The sequence below is a fragment of the Falco naumanni genome, chromosome 3 (genome assembly GCF_017639655.2).
Source record: "Falco naumanni isolate bFalNau1 chromosome 3, bFalNau1.pat, whole genome shotgun sequence".
NCBI lineage: Eukaryota > Metazoa > Chordata > Aves > Falconiformes > Falconidae > Falco > Falco naumanni.
In genome coordinates, this window is record NC_054056.1 from 106,528,279 (window position 1) to 106,553,937 (window position 25,659).

At 40.7% G+C, this 25,659-nt stretch overlaps 1 protein-coding gene across 7 annotated transcripts in view; it reads right to left on the reverse strand.

The window, feature by feature from the left end:
- ASAP1 (ArfGAP with SH3 domain, ankyrin repeat and PH domain 1) overlaps positions 1-25,659 on the reverse strand; it is a 161,579-nt gene that overhangs the window by 3,837 nt on the left and 132,083 nt on the right. For 5 of the 7 annotated variants that reach the window (XM_040589019.1, XM_040589017.1, XM_040589018.1 and 2 more), the window contains 5 exons: positions 12,882-13,043; positions 9,928-9,994; positions 7,709-7,767; positions 4,930-5,432; positions 1,013-1,135 (listed from right to left, as the gene is read on the reverse strand). In XM_040589019.1, coding sequence (XP_040444953.1) covers positions 1,013-1,135; positions 4,930-5,432; positions 7,709-7,767; positions 9,928-9,994; positions 12,882-13,043 — 914 coding nt within the window. The remainder of the gene's footprint in view (positions 1-1,012; positions 1,136-4,929; positions 5,433-7,708; positions 7,768-9,927; positions 9,995-12,881; positions 13,044-25,659) is intronic. The other 2 variants (XM_040589021.1, XM_040589020.1) reach the window with 1 other exon arrangement.

A 25,659-nucleotide genomic window follows, 5' to 3' on the forward strand; every position in this document is an offset into this window, starting at 1 on the left:
CATGTACCCAAGGATCTTAAAAAGCCACTTTACAAAACAGATTCAGCAACTAATGCAACTATGATCAGGGACTGGACGATACAGTTAATGCAGCAGCTTTTCACTGGGCATTGCTCTTTCGACACCATCTTTTCAGCTGAAAATCTTCCACACTTAAATGAGGAGTGAGAAGAAACCATGTAGCTAGAACCAAAACAGCAAAGGTTGCGCCCTGCGCTTGGATTAGGAAATCATAGGCAGCATTGTGATAAGAATTTGTTTTAATCAAAATGAAATCTGTCTCATTTTCCCCAGTAAAAATCCTTAGGAAGGGAAGTATGATGTAGCAGGGCTTTGGAGGCAAGAAGTAGTGTGTCAAAGGATGGCTGGAGCCTTCAGGCGGGGTTGGGAAAAACCTGGTGTTAGGACTCAAGAACTAAAGACAATACGCAGTCCAGAGTGGTGGTGGGGAGTATGATACAAACCAATGGCATGGGAGGGAAGAAGGGAAAGAAAGTGTTAACTACCTCTCATATAACGAGGAAAGCCATCAGCTTACAGCCCCAATTAGAAAGTTTTTCAGATTTCCAGCAACCCCTGTAGGTATAACTTCACGTTTCTGGTGAACTAAAGATAATTACATCTCTCATTTTTCATGAAGGGTGTAAGCATGCTAAACAGAGTAAAAATCACCACTCACCACTTCTTCATTTAATGAAAGGTTAGTGTGCATTACAAAGAGTGACACATGTAAATACATGTTGTTATGAGCCAGTAATAAAGCCAAACCTAGTCAGGAAGGTTCTGGCAGACTCTAAGGAAGAGCCAGACCCCACCTACCTACCAGAGAAAGGGGGTCTTCTCTAACACGGGTTTAAGAGCTGGATGTTAGCTCAGGCAAAACCCTCCCCAAAACAAAATCCCTCCCCAAAACGAACAAAATAAAAACCCACCACCCAGAAACCAAGTAACCACCACCCCCACCACCCAGTTTGGAATAAGAGGCTTTCCTTTAAAAGGAAAAGATACATACCCACCACTCTTGGTCCTCTTCACCAGTTACAATAATTACTTCTCCTTCAACAAACGTGAGCTCATCATCATTATCTGCCTGACAGTCATAAATGGTCTTCACTCGCCTAACTTTGTTTTTCCCCTAAAAATAGAATGAAGTTTTAGATGAAGGACATGAGGAACAGTGAAAACAGATCTGATACTCATTTTGCCTTTTAGTTACGTTTTATTTTACAAGAAGGTGAACACTATCAAATTGCTTTCCCTGCAGTCAGGGGCATAAAATCAAAAATCTCCTTCAAGGATATTAAGGAAAAAAAAATACCTACACAGATGTAGGTTTTCTTTTTCCCAAGATTCAGAACTCCCAAGGGACTTTAATGTGTAGCGCACGGCTTAGGTTACCTATGTTGTTTAAACTTCCTTTACCAGTGGAAGCAGCTTTACATTGTTCCAGTCCACAAACACCCTCTTTCTCCTTTAACACACGCTTCATTTAAAAAGCCACCATGAACAGAAAATGAAAGCCAGTCTCCTCTGAATGTTACAAGAGAGGTAAGGGGTGAGGAAAATGCTGCTTTGGAATCCCAGTATTCCTTACAGTTTGGGTTTTGGATCTAGTGTAAATCCTTTGATTTCAGATCTCCTTACAGGACTTGAAATTATTTTTTGTGTGATTTTTTTTTCATCCAAAATGTTAGCAATTTCTTACTAGAAGAATCTTAATTTCAGATGGCTATTTTCAGTACTATTTTGTGATGATAATTCACAATAGATATCCTCTACTGTTCTGAGTCCAAATATTTTCTAGGTCATACCTTGCTGCATACTGCTAATTCATATGAAAAAGCCTGAGCCATGGACTCCTCCCCAAACATATGTTTCTCACGGCAAGGAAAATGCTTTAAATTATTTCCAAAGAGGGTAAGGAAGCAATATTCACAGCAAAACACTCCTGCTAACTTTATATTCCTGTATTTTCATACACGCACTTCTTCCAAAACTACAGGTCCTTCTTTGAACAGAAGCAGTCGGTAACAAGAATGCAAAAAAACAAGAAAAGCACAAGGAGATGAGAAGCAGAAGGGCCATGAAGGAAAAGTCAGCAGGCTGAGAAGAATTTGAGCCAAAAGTAACTTCACAGAGGAAATTTCCTAGGGAGCCTTCTCTTTGCTATTACCCTACCCACTTGAAACTCCTCCATGTTTTGGCAAAAAAAGAATTCCCTGCAGATCAACGACTGAACAGGCACAGCAAAGAGCACTCATACTAAACGCATGGTACATAAAAATAACAATTACAGATGCATCTAAGGGACAAAGCAGTTAACAACTGAAGTCTAAAAATCCCCCATACTCAAGGCAAATGAACAGAAATACCTGAAGTGAAGTTCATATGAGATCAAAGGGTTTTTTTTGCCGCAAGGGTTTACTGCAGCAAGAAGTTACTTCAAAGAATGCTTTCTCTTTTTAAACAAATTTATCTAATTTGAGCAAGAATCTCAGCTATCACTGGGGACTGGAATTCAATATGAATGGGTATTTGGGGACAGCCTCAGCTTTCAACTCCAGAGAACCTTTACAAACTAAGAGCACTTCCAGTCAATTCTCCAGTCATGAAGGGAAGCAACTACTTCTGCCAGATAAAAACTGTCTCATTCAATAAAGACTAAATAAAGTTAAATTCCTCTATACTTAGATAACTGTATGCGACTCAGCTGGTAAGAACACATGAAAAACTACAGCAATTGCTCCTGTTCCTTCAGATTCGTACCACTGATGACATTTTCATATTCTATTCCTTTCACTTCAGAGAGTGGTAAAAAGCCGAATTCAGGACTGAGGTGTATTTAATCTTGGGAAAGTTTAAAGAAGGATAGCTCTAAAGAGAGCATATATTTTTCAGAACATAGTTTGGGGCACTGGTGTGTAAATAAATAGAAGCAATTCCAGAAATGTAATTTGTAACTATAAAACAAATACCCTCTGCCGTGCCGCCCCCAACTCCTTGTATCCAATATTACTACATATTAAGAAGAGACTTTTATGCTTAAGACTGACTAATAATCAGCTGCTGTGGTCATGAATAATCCCTCCGTACTCTTATTTATGTTCAACACTTTTTTTGTCTAAAAAGTATTTTGTCTCCTTTATAGAAAACACTCTCACACACACAAAAGAACACTCAAGCTCTCTGTGTGACTTTAGAAGCACTCAGAGCAAGTTTCATTTCTCTAAAAATACCCTTTTGAGTCCTTATACATTAACAGCATTAATAATTTTTAACCTAAGAATTCTGAGCAATTGATTTGCTAAAACTTCCAATTAAAAACATTGCGCTCATCTATTTAGTGGCTAAATAGCCACACCCAAGAGTGAAGCACCCACAAGTACCAGTGTCTGCTCTCAGGGGTTTTACTGTTGCACTGTGATGCAGCACTTCACCAGTTTCTGCGGAAAGGATGTAGCCAGGGGATGCAAATGGAGGCAAGATACATTTAAGAGGAATTCTTGCACATTACTACTTGAGCAAGAAAGACTGCAGTGAACAAGAAGAGATATAAGTGTGCATGCCATGACGTGTCTGTAGAAAACTGGAAAGTAATTATCACAGATATATATCATACCACTGCAAAACAGTGGAACTATTTAATTTACTGCACATGTGAAAATGGCTGAATTTGAAGGATACCGATTTTCCCCTCAGAATTTTTCTGTGTAAAGGAGGGTGAGAGCTTAAAGAAAACAAAACAAAACCCCAAGCAAACAACTAATCCACTATTTGTTTTCTTTCCTTCTTAATAAAGTGAGAAATAGCCGAGATTAAGCAGGCATATGATGCTGGACATATTAAAAAGTACATAAGTCAACAAACTGTAGTTGCAGCCACCTTTTGACCAGATCCCTCCACTATTTTATGTAACCTCCAGAACACTCAGGAAGCCCAAGCAACAACCCTGCCGTTCTCAGTCCAGGTAGGAGTTTACAGGCAACTTCAGGACAGAGTAATGGCTTCAGAGAAAGAGTGTCCTCAGACAAACACAAAGGAGACTCTCTGCTTTCACTACAAGAATGGAAGTCTTATTTACTTCTAAATAAGTGCTCTGCATAGCCAATCTGACAAGCAAAACCATCTCCTTTTTGATGTATTCTTAATGGTGAAAATCTTAAGAGAGCTCTGGAGTTTCATGAAATTATTTCAATATGCATATGCATGAAGAATCCTCTGTTGGACAGAAACTGCACTGGTTAGCAAGATGAACAAGATGAATTGGGGTTTGAACAAGGAGACTTGGAATCGAGTTATAGTTCCAACTCTGCTACTACACACCATCCAGTAACATCAGTTTTGCCACTTCAGCAATATATATGTGAACCTTTGTTAACCACTTAAGTACACTGACATTAAATACTCACGACAGGAGCATTTACTAGTCTGTCACAGTTGACTTCAATTTTTATCTCACAACAGGTGCTAACAACCCTTCTTAAAGATTACAGAAGTCAAATATATAAATATTCTAGTAATCTAAGGCATACAAAGCAGTGAGCAAAGACAACAGAGAAAACCACCAATTAATTCAGAATTACAACTGGCACAGATAAAAACGTCCGAGTTCCCTAATAAATCTAAACAGGCTGTCATGCTCCCAAGGCTATCGTTTTACGTTACTAGTATTTGTTCCAGTGTGCAAGAGGCCTTGTAAATGCCCACCACTTGCTGAAGCTGCTTAGGAGCACAAGAAGAGCCCCATCCTAGCCCATAACGTTATGTTGCTTTGTGTACATAGCTCAAGGGTGGGTTGTTGTTTTTTTTTGTTTGGTTGGTTGGTTTTTTTTTTTTTGTTTGTTTGTTTTTGTTTTTTTTTCACAGATAGTTCTGCAGTACCTTCAAAACTGTCCATGGGTACTTTCAGCTAGCTGGCATAATACCTACCATATTTATTTTCCTGGGAAGTGGCACAGGGGTTTCTGGCAGGGTATGTGTTATGTCATTAGACTCTTCAGATGCTTGCCTTTGGACGGTGTCTCTAGCTTGTACATTTGGAGAAAGATCCAAGGAGTGAGATTTTTGATTTGCCTCTGAGGGCTGAGGCTTAGGTGATGCTTCTCCACCTTGAGTTTTACTCAGCAGCTCTCCTAGCTGAGGTTTTGGAGGAAGGTCCTTCATTTGCGGCTTTGGAGGTAAGTCTCCAAGTTGTGGTTTTGGTGGCAAGTCTCCTAGCTGAGGCTTTGGGGGTAGTTCTCCAGGCTTTGGAGGCAAATCTCCCACTTGAGGTTTCTGAGTTAATTCCAGAGGCAGAGGCTTTGGGGGCAAGTCTCCAGGTTGTGGTTTCTGTGGTATATCGATGGACAGTGAGGGCTTCTGAAAGATTTCCGTGTGCTGATGGGATTTATCTATTGAAAGATGATGACTGGTTTCTATTTTTCTTAGTGCCACTAAAACACAAAAGCATAAGAATAGTTTTTCACAATCTCATTTTAGTATTAAAGGACTTAGGCACATATCAAAACTGTAATTGTGTAAATGACCACACGTTCACCGAGCCCCAAGAACTGCCAATATGTCCTCCTAGCCTATGAAAAATGCTAAATAATACGACTTTATGTAACCCTTTTTCACTGAGGTCTCATTTCATTGCTCCTCCTGGAGGCCAAGAGTGCTTAATCTAACAGCTACTAGGTGTCAATTTATGGATCAACTAATTAAAACGAAATATAGAGATTAGCTACTTAAAATGAAGTAAAGTGATTGCTTCTTGGACCTAAAATAAAAAAATATCAAATATAAGACGTATTTTGCAACCCACTCATGTAACTGCAATGAAAATTCTCTGAAATGACAATTATTCATACATACAGTTGAACTCCATATTAAAAAAAACCCCGAGTTTCAGGATTAGTATCTGTAAAGTCTCAAAAGAGAGTGAGTGAGTATGTATGTTTATACAGTGTATAAAACCCTGTATTATAGACATTCAAACTAAACCTAATCCAACAGTATTATAAAAATTTACCATTTAGTAAAGATGAGAAGTTTTAAAATGTGTATTTCACAGATTTTTATGGAAGAAAATTGAATATATCTTTTCAAGTGCTTTTTTCCCAGTGTCATGTATTGATTCTACTGCCAAGTTCCGAAAGAAAACTTGACAGAAATCTGCCTTAAAAACAAAACCATAAGAACGCAACAAAAACCCCACAAAACCCTAAACCAAACCACCCTATTTAAAACAGATGAAGGGGGTACAGGAGTGAAAAAAGTTACGACCCATGATGAAAAGAACATATTTTGACTAGAAGGAATCATTTCCTATTGTATTCAGCATTGTTTTAGTATCATACTCTACCAGCCAAAATTTTACTATGAAAGCGACCACAGTCGCCTTGAACATCACCTACTGCAGTAACATTTCCATGCTATATTTATTGGTTATTTATAACAAAAAAGAAAACTTTGCATAATTTCCATGAAAGAAATTGTATAGCTACTATCAGATGCCCCGTTAAAAAAAAAAAAAAGTCTGTGTTGATCCCTGTACATGGCTTTGTCTCCTAGACTTACCTAGTAGCAAATGTACAAGCACTGATCATCCACATTGGTTTCAGGCTTAAGTAAATGATATGAAAAAACTGATCGTAGCCCTTATCAAAATGCTTTGATTGAGCCCATCTTAAATTTTCACCTATATAATTTTAAATCAAGGAAGTGTTGACTTCCTTTACAGTGGTACCTTACTGCGCCACTGGTGTCTCTTTCAAAGGATAATACCATGTCATAATAATCAATAAAGCTGGAATTTCACATTTGCATTTTCTGTTAAAATTATCTGCACTCTCAGTCATCTAGCTTCAGAGGTTTGGTCAGGCATCATTTCCTGATCTTCAGGCTTTATAGTGATCATCCACTCAGTTACAACGTATCTTTAATCGAGTCTGCATCAGACAGAGCTACAAGGTAGGGTCTACTTTCAACTTTATAGTCAACTTCTGCAAGAACTCAGAAAAATAAATAAAACCTGCTGTAGGAGTTTGAAGAGAGACTAACCCCACATTTCCAAAAAGAAATAGCCGTAAGGTGGTCACTGGGATGATGTTCTCAGCAAATCTGTCACTGATACATAAGCGAGCATGTAACAGTACTCTATTCTTGTCGAAGTAGTTATAAGGACAACAACCCCGATCGCCAAAACATGGCAATAGACACAACTTGCTTCAAGGGTATCAGGAACCTGGACTTAGGGGTATTAGGAAGAAAAAAAGAATTTACCAACAAGAGTGGTCAAAGATAGAAACGGAAGCCCAGAGCGATTATCCATGGAGATACTCAGCACGCGGCTGGACATGGCCTTGAGCAACTTGCTCTCAAGTCACAAAGCTGGTCCTGCTCTGAGCGGTGGATTGGACCTGCTGATCTCTTCTGGGTTGGATCAGAGACCTGAGGCTTCTTCCAGCTTCAATTAGTTTTGGGGTTTTTGGTTTTATTTTGTTTTGTTTGTTTGTTTGCCTCCTTATGTTCCATAGATCTGACTGGGGTTTTTACTTTAATAAAACCCCTCCTGATCTTCCAAAATCCTTTCAGTTTTGCTAAACTTCCATGGTTTGTGGCCTTTTAGAAATAAAACTTTTACTGAGAAGATCCATATATTTAAAGCAAGTATCTACTTTCACACATATTTGAAAGATATCATTATGAGAATAAAGAGAACTCTTACCTTTTTGAGGTAGTTTGGGAAGAACTCTAGGGCCAAGTGCAGTCTTTGCAGTCCCAGTGCTAAATCAACAGATGTGAATTATTAGTGCTAACAACTGTTACAAAACACACTTTTTCTTTCTCACTTTTCCCCTCGACACATCCACAATTTCAAAAATAATAAAATACACATTTATTTTCCTTCTTTTGTATAATCTTGTCTGTGAGTCAATCCCAAAATTCAAAGCACTATTAGAGAATGAACTGCTTTTTTCAGAGAAAAAGACATAGATATCCCACACAGCTTTGATGCTACAAGGCAGATTTATTCTATGAACTATGGAATGTGCAAAAACGTACTCTGAAAGTAAGTGAAGCTGAAAGACCAGCTCAGTGGGTTATATCCTAAACTTTAAGGAAAATTCAAAGTAATTATACTGAAGCATCCAAAACATAGTCTGTCCTTTATATGTCTGGTTTGAAGTTTTCCAGGACTGAGCCTATGCCTTGTAGCCTACCGCATAAGCACGATAATTGTATGACATACAAACTGCAGCTGCATTAGGAAACAAAGTCCCTGCTACTCCAAGGAAATATCCATGATTCTGGGGAAATAACATGTTTTACTCTGTCAACCTGTGTTACAGCCGTGATAGCTACTCATAGAATACAAACAGGACACTTGTAATTTAATTACAGCATAAAAATCTGAGATAGTTGCATATTGCCAAAACTTTCTATCTATGCTTTCTGTCATAGACAATTTTTTTCAGAATTACCACCAGGCTGGCTCAAATTTGCAAACATGGCATGTGAGGACAAAACATTACAAGTTTCAACAAAGAACTATCAAACTTTTTCCACCAAAAACACACACAAGTTGCTTTTCTAGAAAAGGATCGGGGCAGAAAAGAAGAAAGCCAACTGATTTAAGGCATAAAAATCAAGCAATAAATAATCAAATATCAGTTATCACATCAAAATGATTACTCAAAAACCAAAGAAAAATAAAAATGAGTGAGGAAATGGCTAGAGTATGTTCAAGTGAGCAGAGTGAATTCCACATCAACAGCCTTGATCTGGTATTATTTGCCTCTGAAGCTAACATTTCAAAATTAGTATGACAAAAGACTATTAATTTCCTACCTTTTTTATAAATAGTCAAAAAATATCATGACAGAAAAATGAAAGAACAGCCAAGCTCAATCCTAATTCAATAAATAATTACCTCAACCTTTATCTCATGCCATGAAGCAAGAATGCCACACTTTAACCCTTGCCTTACAAGCAGCAACTACAGGACCAGCTCTTTGTGCTGTAGAACATCACCACCCTTTCCCTGAATACCCAGTGCCGCCTGGATGGATTCAGCAAACATGGCGAGTCAGCTGTGATACCAGCACCACTTCCACTGCCTGTCCTGATCACAGACTGAGGAGTGTCCAGAAACTGCCTACACACCTTCTACTGTGATTGGTGTGACGTTACACTTCCATCGCCAGCCATGGCCACATCACACACCCCGGTGGACATGCAAGGCCTCTGTTATGTTGCCTGAGGCACATGTTCATTAGAATTACCATACTTTGAACCTCGGGACCTTGGAATCACAACGCAGATGAAGGAGTAACACTCAGTGACATGGAGGTAGGGCTATCCTTACTACTTCAGCTATTGAAAAAGTGACTTGTAATGTATTGACCTGATGAACTACAAGCTAACAGCAGTTTGTGATATGACTGTGTGTCAGCATGTAAGCTCGACAGACTGGAAAACAGTTAAGCTGGAAGACCGAGAAGAATTCTCTCCCTTACAGAGCTGTTTTTGATGCCAGCCCGTACTCAGAGTGACAGTTCTGCAGCTACAGGCACAAGACCTCACGCTGAAGCAGATAAAATGAAATGCCAGGAGACATGAAAATAAAACTTTTGTCCTGCTGGACTGTAGTCTGAGGCAACATTCCGCAGCTCAGAGAGCACTTCTGTAGGAGCGGTAGATAGATTCTGGTACAAGTTGTTCTGTCCATCCTACTCAAAGGATGAATTGTGTATGGACAGCTATGAACAAAGCGTAGGAGGCTCAATGAAGCCAAAGTATTTGTATGGTAGTAAGGCATGCATAAAACTAATGAAGAAACATAGCTAGAATTTTACTTCATATGAAATGCAATTTTTCTCTAGTTTACAAATTAGTACTGTTTAGATACATTTGCATCTTTGCCTTCATATACAGAGATTTTACCTTGACTGCTGAGACATCCCCTCAAACTTGTTTGCAGCCTTAGTTGAAGGTGGGCCCAAATCATTACCTGAGGTGAAAAAAAGCACAATTAAAAAAAATAGTATCATTAGGGTAGCTGAAATATAATCAGAAGAGGAGGCAACTCAAACTGAAGTACACATTCTTCCAAGTAACCTCTATACACCATGTCTAAGGATTTTAAAGATCATTCATTATTAATTTGTAACCGAAAAAGCAGCAGGGACCATAATAATCCAGCTTGACCTTTTGTATAACACATTTTAAAACAACCCACTGGTAGCTCACATCTGCTGGCAAACAAAGATTAAATGACATTGCTGAGTTACTGCTGTAGGGCATTTGTTTGGAATATAGTGTTTCAGTTTTCTCTGAATAGAAGGAGATACTGCAGGCCAATATCAAATAAATTTATCACAGATGTTTACATTTTGCCTTATGTGACACATCTTTTTAGGTCCACCACGAATTTAATTTTATTCACAAAACATCACATTGCTAAGGATTGTTATTTTATCCTACATGAAGAACAGCCTTTGCTGATTTAATGACTAAGTCAGTATGTTACCATAACCTGAATGTTAACTGCTGGTGAAGATCCTGGGTATACTCAGTTCTGTCAAAAGGCAGCAAAATCCAAACCCAAGTGCTTCCGCTCCTTCAGCAAAAGGCTTCTCTTTCATCAGCCATCACCACTCCCAAGGTACAAGTACACTAACTACTTTGTGTTACTACCATTACCATTCCCCCGCTTCTGTCTTCTATCACAGCATGTCTAAACAATCTTAGAAACAATTTCCACAACCATTTGTAAATGTTGTCACTGAAATAGATGCGAAGTGACATTTAATGATCCAAGAACGCAAAATACTTCCCATGCAAAAGAATGACATATCTGCCTAGATACCATGCTTAGTGCATTGAAGTCTAAATGAAACAGCAGAAAAGGCTTATGCTGAGCCTTGCTAAAAGTATGTTTATATTTAAAAGTGTGTGTGTGGGAAATATAAAGGTAAGAGAAACAGCAAACCCTTCACACGTAGATCCTGTGGATAAAGCAAGGAAAAACACATCATGGTTGCTATGGAAATCCAAAATAATCTAAACAGCTTTTCTAGAACATCTTTGAATAGTAACTTTATTTGCTTAGACATAAGCTAAGGGTTGCTTTGCTTGAAACTTCAATTAACGCACAGATTAGAAAACAAATGCTAAAATTCAACAGAACAAGAAATATAACAACACAGAAAAAAAAGATTCAGAAAGGCAAAACAGTGAACATCTGACAATATTCTTAAAAACACAAAGGCAAACAGAAGAAACTCCCTCTTTTAAAATCCAAATGGACTTTGAAGTAAGTTTTTGTACAGATCTCAGCTAGGGAAAAAGGGGAGAGGAGGCCCCTCTTCCACCCACTGAAGTTTTGACTGCACGGTACAGCAGAAAAGAGACAGAACAAGCAACGCTCTTCTCTGGCCCTGCTTTGGAAAGGTGTTCTACTGCTATAAGGTAGCACATCTTCAACTCCGCACCTGCACCTTTCCCATGTTTTCCTTTTCCTTTATCTATCTATGTTTTAAAAGAAAAGTTGGCACTAGCTTAGAATCTGCTCCTACCACACTTTCCATTCTACTACTTTACATTGTATAGTATACTAGTATATGGTATTTTAGGTGCTGGTTAGGACTTCAAATATTTGGGCTTTTTTTAATTTTTAAAGTCCAAACTCTTAAAACTGTCTTTACTACCTCTGAAATAGTACAGGGCCGTTAAGTCTCCAGAACACAGGAAACTTTTTCCATATCCCAGACATCTGAAAAGCAGAGAACTGAAAAGACTGCCATTATTTGTATTCCTTGAGAAAAAGACTTTGCTTTTCATTGGACTCTGTACTTCTCATCGTATTAAATCATAGATTTAAATCACATTCTACATGAGTACTGCATGATTTACCACATTGAATTCAATTTGCTGGAAACCCCACCCCAGTGCTTTTAAGCCGGCAATTTTTCTTCAGGCTAGTAATTTTGTGTTTATGTTAGAAGAGAGAAAGGACACTCCTAACACGTAAGTAGCGTATGGATGACCCCACTGTGTAAGCACTGGATTCCAGTTCACAAGTTTACAGATTTATGGAAATCCTGCCACCAAGACTAAAATTATAGAAAATCACATGGGGCTGAGATTTATAGGTACCGGGAGAAGCTGACTGCATAGAACAATGTTTATTGAAAAGAGGAAGAATTTGAGTAGTCTGGAAAATAGTTGCTAAAAAAGCTTCTGTCAGAAAGGTATCCTGTTTTAAAAAAAAAAAAGAAAAAAGAAAAAAAAAAGAAAGAAAAGAAGTGCTGTTTCTGTAGAACTTCTGCAGGTAGAAGGATGCAAGCCTATCAGTTTTTGTATAGGTACAGACAACATCACAAAATCCAAGAACATATTAAGACAACACACCCGCAACTAGCTACAGGAGACGCCTGGGCCAGAGCCCGAGGAAACAAGCTCCTCCGGCCGTCAGGAGAACCACACAGGTGCACTGAGGTCTGTCTGTCCCAAATCAAGACCATCTAGAGTAATGAGCTGGCCAGAACAGTAGCAGGGTGAGGAGGCAGGTGCAGAGTAGATGCAGCAGATGAGGGGGCTGCGGCGAAGGCAGCCTGGGCAGCTAGGGTAGAGGGAGGGAGGGAGGGAGGCAGCAGAGGAGACTGAATTGGGCCCCAGGGGAGCAAGGAATATTTTCAATTTTCTCAAGTGAGACTCAGATACAGAAGCCTGGAAGCCAAAGCGACAGAAGATAGAACTATTGATTTATCTGAGCTGACGTTACATCAAGCTGCAATCATTGGAAAGCAAGCATCAGGTAAAAAGAAACCAGAGATCATGTATCATCCATCATAAAGGTTTTCCCCTGCCCTTTTGTTTTGCATTTCGAAACTCACCCCAAGGAATTGGGCCCTTATTCTGGGGTCCATGAGGTAGTGGGCTTGGTGGGTCAGAGAGGGTTCTTTTGTGTCCTGGGGGTGGGGGAGGTGGTCTCTTCTTGGAAAGAGTGGAGCTGCCACTAGAGGTTTGAGTGCTTAGAGGGAGGGTTGAAGGTGGGCCTGCAAAATAACAAACAACCTTCTTACAAATACATGTGCATAAACGTCAAAGCAGCACTGAAAAAATCACAGTCAGACCCACAGCAAAGTGCAGCAAAAGACTAAAATAAAAAGACAAGCCATGCCAAAACACTGTTTAGATTAAACGACACGTTCACCACATTTTTAACCATCTTAGCTGTGGGAATATAAGCAACTTTACAATAGAATGACATGTGTACTTATGTTTAAAAAAAACCCACATGATTAATCACTCCAGGCTTTCTAATTTTAGGCATTGTTTAAAAAAAAAAAAAAAGCATGACATCTTAAAATTAAGTGATATTTAGCATGTGGGGTTAAAATTACTATTAATTTGTATCAGAATGAAATAGCTTTCTAGATGTTCAATTATGTGGGGATTTCCCCCTGCCCCTCCAGCGCATCCCCTATGAATTCTATTAATAAACTGGGGTGAGGTGGGGAATAGAAATCTACCTACAAATTTTCTCTGCATTTTGAAAAATCTGATTGTAAGCTTAGTACGTTTTCATATCATTACTTTCCCTTTTATTCCTGCAAATTAAATACATCAGAGTATGCATTCTAAGAACAAGCTGGGATTAGATATTTAACAGTAGCACTGCTTGTAAGAACTTAGGCAGTCACCCACCCCTACCCTTAAACACTTTATTTCCCCCTGCACCAACCACAAGTATCATTGAACTCAATGCATGTTTTACAGGATATGGGAACAGGTACAGATTAAAAGACAAAATAATCCTGAGCAAAGACAAGAGTTTTCCCTAATCAACTTCACCATTCACCATCAAAAAAGTCTTTAATAAGAAGCTCAAGGAAGCAGGCAGTGCAGGGCGCAAACATGCTGTGAGAGGGACAACTGCTCAAGTCAGCTGCCATTACGACCAAAGGAAATTACTTGTAACACTTCTCTGAATTAGTTCTACATTACGTTAGAACAGCTCTAAGGGTTTTGTTGCCAGGTCTTTTTTTGTTGTTGTTGGTTTGCTTTTTCTTTTATAAATTTAACCAACAAATAACCTTCACTGCAGTCATGACCTCCAATAAGTTTTGCATGTAAGAGAGCTTTGCCAACACAGGCTCTGGATAAATCCAGAAAATAGATACAAAATTTTAAAAGCGAAGTTTATTTATACTTGAAATTTCAAGTCTATCATCACATATTTTGCGCACTATAGAACCAGCATGCTAACCTATTTGGAACAGTATTTGAGATAAAATCTTCATGTTGTTAATTAGCATAACCCTAACCTGCACACAGAACTAGAGCTGCCTCTTTAAAAATATTTATTACCAGTCTCTATAGGTAGACTGAAAATTACCAAAGTCTGCATTTCTTCCCAAATTGCCACGTATCATAAAAATATTTTAATCAGTGAAGAACAATCTTTGTTAAAATTCCTTGAGCGAAATAGTAAACACTGAAAAAAGTAAACTATGCCATAAGCATGTGCATGTTTGCAAGATGTTTTCAGTGGGTTATCTCCCTCTTTCTTCTAAACCCCAAAGAAAAGATTAATAAAATTGTCCAAAATGATTTAATGATTCAATCTATTCTCTTCTAGATTCAAGCCTGGCAAGCCCTTTGCTGCACAGGAGAATCTCTCGACCACAAGCCCAGCAGGTATTTCGGCCCTGGCTTTCCATTAATTACTTACATTTGTAAATCAAATTACATATTTTGCAATTGTTCCTTTCAATTTACTTCCGAGTTCACGAAACCATTAACTGACAAGAAGTCAAATGTTAGTGCAAATTAATGGTTGTTCCCCAATTTGCATCCTTTCTCATTTTAATCTCTTCCTTAAGCTTAAGAAAACAAGCTAAATTAAACGATGCATTGAAATGCTTCTGTCACCAAAAATAAAAACCAAAAACTTTTCTCATGCTAAGTTTTGACTGACTATCCCCTAGACTTCTGCAAGTTATAAATTCTTTAGTTCACTTATAATACATATGGATCAAAGGTTGTTGTATAAACTGTATCTCAGAGTATATCTAGCAGCGGCAAGGGGGAAAGGAAAATTCAACATCCAGTGTTAACAGTTATTTTTTAGAGCATATCAAACACACACACGGTATGTCCGTATAGTATTTTTCTCTTGTCCAAACCTCTCGAAAAGGAGTTACACACTTGCAAAATGTCTGCAAGTGGGAACGGCCGTCGTGGCAGAGGCTCTGTCCTACCACCACCGTGTGTCCTGCTGTTTGTACTGCACTACAGCTTTACACAGCCCTAACACAGCCTCCAGCCCTGCTGCAAATGACAAACAGTTCAGACTTGGCTTACAGGAAAAAAAAAAAAAAAAAGTGGAGGAAGTGTACTCAAATAGTTTTGCACAGTTGTCACAAAAATAAACTTCAGACTTGAATTAAAATTTGTACTTCCTATTGCCAATAGAACGAAGAATCCTTCTCTACAGAAATAGTGTTTACTAGGATTAAAAACTCCTTAAATGTGGTTATGTGGATGTATTTTAGATTTCATACTACTGGTGTAAATCCAGACATCTCGAAAGAGTTGAAAAACATTATCACTTCACAGATTTCAAAAGTTCAAATGGCACACAACAGTTAAGAGAGAAAAGGTATTAAAGTATTAAAAATAGTACATCTTTTCAGACTCCTAGCATTTGTTCCTATATTAATTTCACAGAAGGAATAAACATGAATTTAGAAGTCATACACTAATGAATAGATGGCTGGAATACAAAATAACTTACTTTCAAATAAACAGAAAATAGATGAAACCATCAAAACATCTTTTCAGAAAGAGGTATAAAGTCACACCGTGTTTTGAATAAAGTAAACACGGGAAACATTCTGAAATCTACATCAGTTTATGGGAACAACTGCTGAAACAATACAATGATCTGATGATGTACGAAGTGTTGGTAAAATTACGAAATACTTTGTATTATAGAATCATAGAATCATTTAGGTTGGAAAAGACCTTTAAGGTCATAGAGTCCAACCATTAACCCAGGACTGGCAAGTCCATCCGGAAACCATGTCCCTCAGTGCCACGTCTGCGTCTTTTAAATACGTCCCGGCATGGTGACTAAACCATGTCCCTGGGTAGCCTATTCCAATGCTCGACAACCCTTTTGTTGAAAAAAATTTTCCTAATATCCAATGTAAACCTCCCTTGGAGCACCTTGAGGCAGATAAATCTTGTATTATCACTTGTTAAGTGGGAGAAGAGATTGACCCCCCCCCCTGCCTACAGCCCCCTCTCAGGGAGCTGCAGAAAGCAATAAGGTCCCCCCTCAGCCTCCTTTTCTCCAGGCTGAACAGCCCCAGTTCCCTCAGCCGCTCCCCATCAGACTTGTGCCCCAGCCCCTTCTCCAGCCCCGTTGCCCATCTCTGGACATGCTCCAGCACCTCAGTGTCTTTCTCATGGTGAGGGGCCCAAAACAGAACCCAGCGTTCAAGGTGCGGCCTCACCAGTGCTGAGCACAGGAGGACACTCACTGCCCTGGCCCTGCTGGCCACACTGTTTCAGGTATGAGCCAGGATGCTGCTGGCCCTCTTGGCCACCTGGCACACAGCTGGCTCATGCCCAGCCGGCTGTCACCCAGCACCCCCAGGGCCTTTTCCCCCAGGCGGCTTCCCAGCCGCTCTGCCCCAGCCTGTGGCGCTGTGTGGGGCTGGTGTGACCCAAGTGCAGGACCCGGCACTGAGCCTGGTCGAACCTCATACAGCTGGCCTCATCCCATCAACCCAGCCTGTCCCCCGACCACCCTGTGGAGCCTTACTGCCCTCCAGCAGATCAACATTCCTGCCCAACTTGTCAGCATCTGAAAAATTCCTAAGGATGCACTCAATCCCCTCATCCAATTAACTGATAAAGCTATTAAACAGAACTGGCCCCAGTACTGAGCCCTGGGGAACAGCTCTTGTGACTTGTTGCCACTGGATGTAACTCCATTCCCCACCACTCTTTGGGCTCGGCTGTCCAGCCAGTTTTTCACCCAGCAAAGAACAAGCCCATCCAAGCCACAAACAGCCAGTTTCTCCAGGAGAATGCTGTGGGAAACAGTGTCCAGTGCCAAAGGCTTTACTAAACTCTAGGTGGACAACATCCACAGCCTTTCCCTCATCCACTAAGTGGGTCACCTTGTCATAGAAGGAGAACAGGTCAGTCAAGCAGGACCTGCCTTTCACAAACCCATGCTGACCAGGCGTGATTGCCTTGTGGTCCTGTACATGTTGTGTGATGGCACTCAAAATGATCTGTTCCACAGGTCAGGCTGACAGGCCTGTAGTTACCTGGATCTTCCTTCCTGACCTTCTTGTACATGGGCGTCACGTTGGCTGACCGCCAGTCAACTGGGACCTCCCCAGGTAGCCATGATTGCTGATAAATGATGGAAAATGGCTCAGTGAGCTCCTCTGCCAGCTCTCTCAGTACCCTTGAGTGAATCCCACCCAGCCACATAGACTTGTGCGTGTCTAAATGGTGCAGCAGGTCGCTAACCATTTCCCCTTGGATTATGGGGGGTGCATTCTGCTCCCCGGCCATGTCTCCCACCTCGGGGGGCTGGGTACCCAGAGAACAACTGCTCTTACTATTAAAGACTGAGGCAAATAAGGCATTAAGTACCTCAGCCTTTTCCTCACCCTTTGTCACTATGTTTCCCCCGGTCCAATAAAGGGCAGAGACGCTCCTTAGCCCTCCTTTTGTTGCTAATGTATTTATAGAAACATTTTTTATTGCATTTTTGTGGCAGTAGCCAGACTAAGTTCTAGTCGGGCTTTGGCCCTTCTAATTTTCTCCCTGCATAACCTCACCACATCCCTGTAGTCCTCCAGAGTTGCCTGCCTCTTCTTCCAAAGGTCATAAACATTCCTTTTGTCCCTGCCAGCCAAAGCCCTCTGCTCAGCCAGGCCGGTGGTCTTCCCCACCAGGTCATCTTTCGGCACATGGGGACAGCCTGCTCCTGTGCCCTTAAGATTTCTTTCTTGGAGAATGTCCAGCCTTCCTGGATTCTTTCGCTTTTCAGGACGGCCTCCAAGGGGACTCTGTCAACCAGGCTCCTAAACAGGCCAAAATTGTCCCTCTGTAAATCTGAGGTGGCAGTTCTGCTGACCCCCATCCTTACTTCTCCAAGAATTGAAAACTCTTATCATTTCATGGCTGTTGTGCCCAAGACGGCCTCCAACCATCACATCACCCACAAGTCCTTCTCAGATCGCAAACAGGTCCCGCAGGGAGCCCTCCCTAGCTGGCCCACTCAACAGCTGTTCCCTTCCAAATGCTGCAGGAACCTCCGGGACTGTTTCCTTTCCACTGTATTTATTTCCAGCAAACATCTGGTAAGTGCAAGCCCTCCATGAGAACAAGGGCTAATGATTGTGAGACTTCTCCCAGTTCCTTATGGAATATTTCATCTGCCTCTTCATCCTGCCTGGGTGGTCTATAACAGACTCCCACCATGATATCTGCCTTGTTGGCTTTCCTCCTGATTCCTACACATAAGCACTCAAACCTGTCATCACCATCATTAAGCTGTAGACAATCAAAACACTCCCTGGTGTACAGGGCTACCCCACGCCTCTCCTTCCTTGCCTACCCCTTCTGAAGAGTTTACAGCCATCCACTGCAGCCCTCCAGTTGTGCGGGTCACCCCACGTTTCCAAGATAGCAACAATATCACAGTTTTCCTGCTGCACAGTGGCTTCCAGCTCCTCCTGTTTGTTGTCCATGCTGCGTGCATTGGTGTAGGGTGCACTTCAGTTGGGCTGTTGACCCTGCCACCTTTTTTGCAGGAAAAGCCCCAATTCCTATGTGATTCCTCTCAGACACTTCCATAGTTTCAAACACATCAATAACCCTTGTGTCTTTGCTGCCACATGGATATCCATTCTCTACCTCCACTGAGACAGCAGGCCAAAGGACCTTGCTAGCACACCATCCCTCAAACATTGGTGTGCTGTCCCCAGGCTTATCTGTAGTGAGCCTGTTTTTATCCCTTTCCCCCTTCAAATGTCTTCAAAAAAAAGCTCTTTCAATGAGCCCTGCTAACTCCTGTGCCAAGATCCTTTTCCCCCTTTTGATCCAAGTGTAACTCCCCATCTGTCACCAGCAGGCCTGGTGTCACAGAGGCCAACCCATGAGCAAAAAACCCAACATTCTGCTGGCGACACCTGGCTGGGAGCCAGGTATTGAGCTCCTGGGTGTTCCTGTTTCTTTCCTCATCATTCCCTGCAACTGCAATGATAGGGGAGAACACTGCTTGTGCTCCTGATCCCTTAAAGAGATGTCCCAAGGCTCTGAAGTCTCTCTTGATTGCTCTTGTTGCAACTTCATCGCTGCCTACCTGAAAAATCAGTAACAGATAACAACCTGAGAGCTGTACCATGGTCGGAAGCTTTGCCTCCACATCTTTAACCCAGGTCCCAGGGAGGCAGCACACTTCCCTAATAAGTGGGTCTGGCTGGCACACTGAGCTTTCGGTTTCCTTCACAAGGGAGCCTCCTATGACAATGAGACACCTTTTTTTCTTTATGGAAGCAGTTCTGATGCAAGGCATAGGATGACTTAACCTCAGCAACACCTTCATGCTAGATAAACCATCATCCTCGTCACTGTTCGGTTCCACTTGCAGAGCCTCATACCTATTACGCGAGGGCACCTGGGCAGGTGGGGTGGTCACAGAATTCCAGGCAGGAACTTGTCACCATGGCCCCCAGTTCCTTAAGTCACCGTGTTCTGCCGGTTGGAGAGAGGACAGGGAATCCTCCATAACGCATCCTGTGGGCTGACCGGCCTGTCCCAGGGAAGGTAGGGTGCCGTTCCAGTAGCCTCTCTCTCTCTCTCTTTCTCTCTCTTGCACGCTTCCAACACTCCTCAGCCTACTCGCCTCCCCTGGAGCTCTGTCACTAATCGGAGCAGTTCCCCTCCCCAGGCACATCTCCCACAGGAGCGCAGCCCGGCACCTGGGTGGCTGCACGTTCCCACCGCAGCTCTGTCTGGGTGGCTGCATCCGTCATGGTGGGTGCAGAGCTTAGAGGCTGTGGCTTTCTGCCCGGTGGATACCATTGCTCCCTGCTCAAGCCAGCTCCAGTGCCCTTCCTGGACACCCTGCCATGACACCTGCTGTGCCACGCCAGGCCCTGCTTGCCCACCCTGCTGGCAGCACTCCTGGTCAGTCCTGGCCCCTACAGGCTTCTTTTACAAGGGGCTGGGGCAGGGGGGAGCTCTTGCCTGCTGTTGCTTCTGTCCCTGACCAGGTCCCCATAGCTGCTGTGGCACAAACGGTAGGCTTCTGGTGAGTCTCTACACTCCATGGAGGTTCCCATGGTTTGGGAACCCCCCACGTGCCATGCCGGAGTGCTCTGCTGCCGATTGTGCTGGCAGAATGTATGTATGTATGCGTACGGATACACACACATATGTAAACAAAATCTCAAAAACAATTCTTACATGATGTTTTTAAATATACATGGCTAGCTATGTACTTTTAAGCAATAATCAGAGAAGTTATTTTTCTAGATCAAAGATATTTTGTGATTCTAGTCAGGCACTTTATTCTCCAATAAGGAAGCCAGCCATTTATTCTCCAGTCATCCGAATGACTTCTCACATAGTTGCGAAGTTTACATCTCATGAAGAACATTTTCCTCACATAAGCAAAAACATTTATCTTGACCTAGAATTTTTTTGGATTTTGCTTCCATTGGGCTCCCTTTTCTTCAGTTAGCTGGGGAGCAGCTGTTTTCAGTACAAACTGCTGTCATCTTTTATCACTTTTTCATATTACAAGGGTCATGCTTTCATGTGTAAACAGACCAAATAATCTCAAATTTATTGTACTAAGGTAAGTAACTGGAAAAGATTCACAATTAATAGTGCATTGCCCTTCAGCTTTGGTGCAGTTAGTATAGTATCTATTAATCTGTGTACTTGTGAAACCATGCAAAGCTGTTACTATCCACTTAAGAAATGGTGGGTTTAGACTATAAAGTGCCACATTTGTATTTTTTTTACCACTTAATGAGAGATATGGAAGAACCAGTATTCCAGTTAATGGCAGAACAGGTACTGCAAAGGAAAGTTTATATTAAAAATGATATTTTCATTAACAAGTAGCATCGTTATTTTTAACGTTCTTATGAATGTTTTTGCACAGATTTTACTAAAAGCCTTCTTCAGTTTGTCTTCAGATCATTTATTTTCAGTACTGAGAATAAGATCATAAAAGAAAAAATATCACAATCACTCTGAATAAGAAAACTAATATACCTTGAGTCAACATTACCATTTGAAGCACATTCTATAATTAAAGTTAAAAAATGTCCTGTTAAAAAAAAAAAAGACAGACCCCAAAATTATATTAAAGAAGGTTGTATTTTGTATGCATTTAGAAGAAACAGGATGACCTCAAAGGCTGAGGTAATGGAAATGAGATTAAAATCAACAGTATGCTGGATAACGTTAACATTCTACACTAAGGAAGCATTTGTATTATAAATTAAGGACTCCTGTTGAAAATTGCAGTACAGTCTGCATAGTGCCTGCTATGCCATAGTATGATGGAATCATGAAAAAATAAATAGGATGAAAGGATGTTTTGATGTAGCATTCCTATTGGAAACAGCAAGATTTTAGTGCTGTCCCTACACTTCCAGTCACTTGTATCTAAGAAAGCTGATTTAAACAGAAAAGGTATAGAGAAGGGCTAGTATGATGAAAAGGCAACCTGAATGACAGGAAAACAAAAATACTCTTCCATCAGAAAAGGTGAAATTTGCTTGGTTTGTTTAGTCGAACAAAACAGACGTGGAGACCTGTACGACTGCTTTCCTGGTAGTGCCCCGATACAGACACCAATGACAGACAAATCGGCAAAGGTAAATGACAACGGTGGTACATGAACAAAGTCATTTAGTGGACTTGAGAAGATTTCTAACCTGTGAGCAATATAGTCAGACAACTTCCAGAAGTTACTGGTAAACGCAGATAAACTAGTTTGGTTAGAAATTGAGTCCGATCAAATGAAGCAGCAGATGGTGTCTGCAGTAACAGTGGACTGGAACCACAAACGAAGTACTTTTGAGTTTACATAACTAACACTAGAGCTGTGAAAGAGAGTATAACATATGCAAACTTCTACGTATTGAAGGCCCAACTTAACTTCATAAACTTGATCCCTGACCTCTGTGTTCAGCCTATATGTGAGAAATAGGCAGAATCATTAAAAAAATATCATTAGTTTTCAGCTAAAATTAAGGAAACTTGGCTTAGATTGCCTAACATTTCTACAAAACCAGTTAGCAATACTGCTTTCACATTGGATTTGCTATTAAGGTCACACAAAAGTTTATTTAACTACTGTGCTGAGTTATGCAACTACTTAAATACTGATTATTTTTTTTAAAGTTTTTTGTAAAATAACACACAGAAGACCTGCTAGATGTCCAGAGCCATAACACAGATGTACACTGGAAAGACTAACAAAAAAGATGATTCTCAGAACGTTACAAACTAAAGACTTGACTGACAGCTTGAGTAAGCCGAACCTGAGTAGACACAGACAGCCCACTGGAAAGGCATACAGGGGTTGGCTTACACAGCTACTGTACTCCTACTGTACTTTTCATTCCATTAGGATTAACTAAACCTGTAGCAGACAGCAGAAAGTAAGATGTATCCACAAATAAGCTAGTTTAGGATAGAATACACTACCGTTCCAGCATTTGTAGGAATATTTTGAGAAGTTACCAAACTGGAAAATCTAAACTTCCACTGTAATTCCGTACGAAGAAACTGGAAAAAAAAAAATCCCCATATACACATTCTCCATCAATTGTACCTAAACAATTTTAACGATGAAGCAAACTAAGTTTTAGACACCTTATCTGCTGAAAACCACGAGGAAGAGTGGCGTGCGTTATGTAAATTGCTTTAAACTTACCTTCTCTCCCCAACACAAAGTTCAGACTTGATGGCTTCCAGTCCACTGTGGCATCTCAGCAAACACCATGGAACCTGCTACCAAGGAACTTCACCGGCAAATGAAGCCAGCTTACAGAGGGCTAAAGGGAGGTGGTTTTGTTTAAATATACAACATGTTTTGGAAAAGAGTTTTCTCTGTATGCCTCAAAGTATAAAAACCACAAAACTTTAGAAGTCCTCTGCCTCCTTCTCAAACACAGATCCCACCAGCTATGTGCTCCCTATAGACTGTCTCCATGTTCTAGCAGGATCCCATGGTATCTGCTGGGGCCTCACAGCAGAGCAAGGACAAAGATGAAATGATATTTCGGGACAGAAGGTAAGTTTAAATTTAATTACAGATTCAATGCTCTTCTCACTTTTGCTATTTAGTATTATATTTTGCACTAAGTACCCTAAGTTTTCATATAATTTTAAATCTAATAGGTAGCTATTAAAATGAACTTTTCTAACAAAAAAAGGATTTTGTAAGTAAGCTTGTACTTTACACTTTGATGTAAGGGATATACTCTATTACAACTAATCTCAAAAGAGCAGATAAACTCCAAAAGATTATTTTTTCCTACAGAAATAAAATTAACTCAGACTGTTTCAAAATTAAGATGTGCCTTATGGAAGTGGAGAGTCTCTGCTTCTTTTTCTTGTAAGCAATCTGTTTGGGAGCCAGAAGCAGGGGAGATAACAGTGTGTAACAAAGTTTATAATGAAGCATAAGTGCATCTGCAGTGATGCGTCTAGAGTGACTTTTCCACACTGATAAATTGTTCTATGCATTCGTCACTTTGTTCCCCTGTCCTTTTGAGTCTTAAATTGCTCCTGTAATACAATTGCACTGTAATACAGTGTTTAATGGAAACTTCTAGAACTGATGTCCTGGTTTCAGTTGGGATAGAGTTAATTTTCTTCTTGTTAGTACAGTGCTGTGTTTTGGCGCTGATGTGAGAACAGTGTTGATAGGACGCTGATGTTTTTAGTTGTTGATGGGTGATGTTTATATCAAGTCAAGGACTTTTCAGTTCCTCAGGCCCTGCCAGTGAGAGGGCTGGAGGGGCGTGGGAAATTGGGAGGGGACACAGCCAGGGCAGGTGACCCAAGCTAGCCAAAGGGATATTCCGTACCATATGATGTCATGCTGAGTATATAACCTGGGGGAAGAAGGAAGGGGGTGGGGTGGGGGTGGTATTTGGCATTATGGTGTTTGTCTTCCCGAGTAACCATTACACATGATGGAGCCCTGCTGTCCTGGGGATGGCCAAACACCTGCCTGCCCATGGGAAGTGGTGAATGGATTCCTTGCTTTGCTTGTGCGCACAGCTTTTGCTTTACCTATTAAATTGTTCTTATCTCAACCCCTGAGTTTTACATTCCTTTCCGATTCTCTTTCCCATCCCTCTGGGTGAGGGGGGAGTGAGCGAGCAGCTGCGTGGTGCTTGGTTGCCAGCCGGGGTTAAACTACGAAAACTGATTAAACGCTTTACAATATTACTCAATGAAAATGAACCAAAAATACAGTATCAGTCACTGACTGCAAAAATTTTAGCATGTTTGAAGCACAGAAGCCTAGTGACTTCAACATAACAGTAGTTCCATTTGACCTCTCACTCAGACTTACACTGTGAATCAGGCATTTTCCACTCATTTTAATGTAAAGTTACATTACATTAAAAGGCAACAGTTATCTGTATTTTGTGATAATATATTATTTTGTTGTAATAGAAATAAGGGTTTCTTTTGCATAACCCTTGACAGGAAATCACACAAGAATTTAACGCTTCATTTCTTTCCTAGTAGCTTTGATGTGTTGATTCACTTGTCTAGGAGTTTGCACAAACACCTAGGAAAATACCTGACATTTCTGAATCTTGAATACATACTACAAATGAAATAAGCATGTAAATATTCCCCTTCCTAGAGAAAAAGGCAATTTTCTGAATAACCCAATATGAGAGCTACACTATATAATGACAAAGAAATAACGTTCGTTATAATCCATTGAAAGCTGACAACATACTAAGTACTGCACAGATACAAGACACAAGCTCCTCAGCCTTCTTAAGGAAATGGGATTCATGATTAGTTTCCAGGTCTTGCAACTTCATGACAAAAAGAAATTATCCTAGATCAGACTGAAGGAACGTCTAAGCCAGTATACTGCATCTGACAATTGACAATCAGCAGCAGAATGTTAGAGCATGTAAAAAAGATGGGGGAGAGGAAGGAAAAAGTTAGAATCTTGCAATGCCAACAGGAAGGTAAAAATAGTAAAATTACAAGTAATACATGAGTCCCCAGTGAATCCACTATAAAGAAATGTGGATTATGAAATCTCATGTGAAAAATGTATACCCTGGCAAAATCTCTTGGCCTCTTAATGAAGAGCAAATTCTGTTGAAACAAAGAGAGAAGAGGGTTTCATTCGCAAGTTGCCAGTACATGAGAAAAGAACTACTGTTCCACTGTCAGTTTAAGCGCAGCATATGAACCATGTAAAAGCAGACATCTGATGCCAACACTCTGTTATGTCCCTTTTACTCCTTCACATTTTAGTGAGAGATTTTCTTCTTTTTGTGGTGTGTATGGGGGTTTTTTTGTTGGTGTTTTTTTGCTTGGTTTTTTGGGGGGGGGGGTTGTTTG